Genomic DNA, 2,444 nt, shown 5'->3' on the forward strand with positions numbered 1-2,444 from the left:
GGGTGTTCCAGGGCCATCGGGGGCATCTGGGGTGTCTGGAGGGGGTGTCCGGGGCCATCAGGGCATCGGAGGCATCTGGGACATCCGGGGGGTCTGGGGGGTCCTGGGTATCGGGGGGGTCTGGGTGCCAGTGGGGCAGTGGAGGCAGGTGGCTGCCCTGCCCCCCCCATTCCCCCCCCCCCCAGGCGCAGAGGAGGTGCCAGCACCGGCAGCGGCACCGGGGCTGCTGCAGCAGCTGGAGGGGCTTCAGGGCCGGGCGCAGGCCTGGGCCGAGCTCCTGAGCCACCGCGCCAGGGCTGCCTTCGCCGACCTGCATGATGGCGACCTCGGCACCAGGGCCCGGTGAGGCGCCCGCACCACCGGCACAGGGGGCTGCAGTGAGGCCGGTTAACGTGGGGGGTTGTAATGGGGCAAGTCGCAACGGGGCAGGCTAACACGGGGGGTCGCAACGGGGCAGGTGAGTGCATGTGGTTGCAATGGGGCAGGCTGCAATGGGGCAGGTTAATGCAGGGGGTTGCAATGGGGCAGGTTGCAACAGGCAGCTGCGGCGGGGCAGGTTAATGCAGGCAGCTGCAGGGAGCAGCTGCAGTGAGGTAGATAGATTGATGCAGGTGGCTGTAGCAGGGCAGTTTGCAACAGGTGGCTGCAATGGGGCAGATTAATGCAGACAGCTGCAGTAGGTGGCTGCCAGGGGCAGGCTGCAATGGGACAGTCGCAGTGGGGCGTCACTCATCCCATCCTGGGGGCTGGATGCGTGTGGGGGGGCTGGCACCATGGGTCGCGCCGTGGGTTGTGGTGCCCTGCAGCCACCCCCTCACCCTCCCTGTCACCCCCAGGAACTGGCTGAGTGAGCAGATGGAGATGCTGAAGCAGAAGTTCCAGGAGACCTTCCCCAAGGAGCCGGCGGCCTGAGTGGGGGGGGGACACCCGGCTCCACCCGTTGCCCCCCCTGCTTTGCCCCCACCGCCCCGCAGCCATGCATTAAAGGCCGCGGCGCCTGTGCCGCCTCCCTGCTGCAGCCCGGCTCTGTCGTTGCTGCCTTATCATCCCCCCTCCAGTGCAGCATCCCCGGCGGCTGCACGGAGTTTGGCACCCGGAGCTGGCCAAACCCCTCGGGGGAGTGTGTGTGAGTGTGCAGGTGTGCACATGTGTGTGCATGTGATGGTGTGCATGTGAGCGTGCAGGTGTGCAAGTGTGAGTGCACATGAGCCTGCAGGTGTGCACATCTGTGCACAGGAGTGTGTGCAGCTGAACCTGCAGATGTGCATGTGCACATGAGCCTGCAGGTGTGTGCATGTGTGTGCACATGAGTGCATGCTCATGAGCATGCTGGCATCCATGTGTGCGTGTGCACATGAGCGTGCAGGCCTCCACGTGAGCGTGCGAGCCCGTGCCTGCCCTGGAGTGTGTCGACACCCCTGGCAGCCTGGCGGTGGCTGATTCCTGCTCGCAAACATTGCGACAGCCGCGGCCCTGCGCCCGGCCCAGGGGCAAACAAACCTTTGGCTCTGGTGGGGCCGGGGGGCAGCGCCAGGGGACATGGGGCAGCATGGGGGGGGGGGGCGCATCTGCCCAGTAGGGGGGGGCCCCTGCACTGCCCTGGGGGCCCTGGATGTGTGTTGTGCACTTGTGTGTGCACGGGGGCCATGTCCTCACCTGTGCATGTGCAGGGGACCGTGCGCACGGGTGYTCCCAGAGTTGCAGCGAGTGTGCGCTGGTCTCGCCTTGCAAGCGTGGTTGCCCAGGCTCCATGCGTGTGCATGCGTGTGTGTGCATGTGYATGCATGTGCAGCTGCTATGTGATCACGTGTCCTGGCTCCACTCGGCTGCTGGGGCTGCAGCATCCCAGTGCCCCAGTCTGAGTGCTGGCGCTGGGGCCGGGTGCTGGATCCGGGTGCCGCACTGGGTACCCTGGCCAGGTGACGGAGCTGGGTGCCGTCCCTGCGTGCCATCCCTGTCCCCATCCTGGGGGAGCCGCAGTGCTCGCTCGGACGCTCGGCGTGGTCAGGGCGGTCAGGGCCGCAGAGGCTTGGCTCTGTTTGCCCGGACTTCGCCCAGGGGCTGAGCTGCCGAGCTGCTGCACCGCCCCGGGATCCGGCTCCATAAAGCGGCCGTGGGGCCGGGCCAGGCACGAGGGAGCCGCCGGCACCAGCGTGAGTCCAGGGATGAGGTTGGGGATGGGGAGGGGACAGGGATGGGGACGGGAAAGGGGACAGGATAGGGATGGGGTTGGGGACAGGGATGGGGACAGGATTGGGGACAGGATGGGGTCGGGGACAGGACAGAGTTGGGGATGGGGAGGGGACAGGGACAGGGATGGGGACAGGATGGGGCTGAGGACGGGGATGGGGACAGGATTGGGGATGGGATGGGGACGGGGAAGGGACAGGATTGGGGATGGGGAGAGGACAGGGATGGTGACAGGATAGGGATGGGGTTGAGGA

General features: G+C 67.0%; 1 protein-coding gene across 1 annotated transcript; it reads left to right on the plus strand.

Moving 5' to 3' along the window:
* Window positions 1–185: 185 nt before the first annotated feature.
* LOC112963838 (apolipoprotein C-I-like) lies at window positions 186–981 on the plus strand (the record flags this gene model as incomplete). The annotated part of the gene is made up of 2 exons (XM_026061278.1): window positions 186–342; window positions 837–981. Coding segments are annotated over 2 exons (233 nt in total), but the record flags the coding sequence as incomplete, so codon positions are not given.
* Between the last annotated feature and the right edge of the window lie 1,463 nt (window positions 982–2,444).

Source organism: Apteryx rowi, unplaced genomic scaffold (assembly GCF_003343035.1).
Source record: "Apteryx rowi isolate R43461 unplaced genomic scaffold, aptRow1 scaffold_1792, whole genome shotgun sequence".
In the NCBI taxonomy this organism is placed as follows: domain Eukaryota; kingdom Metazoa; phylum Chordata; class Aves; order Apterygiformes; family Apterygidae; genus Apteryx; species Apteryx rowi.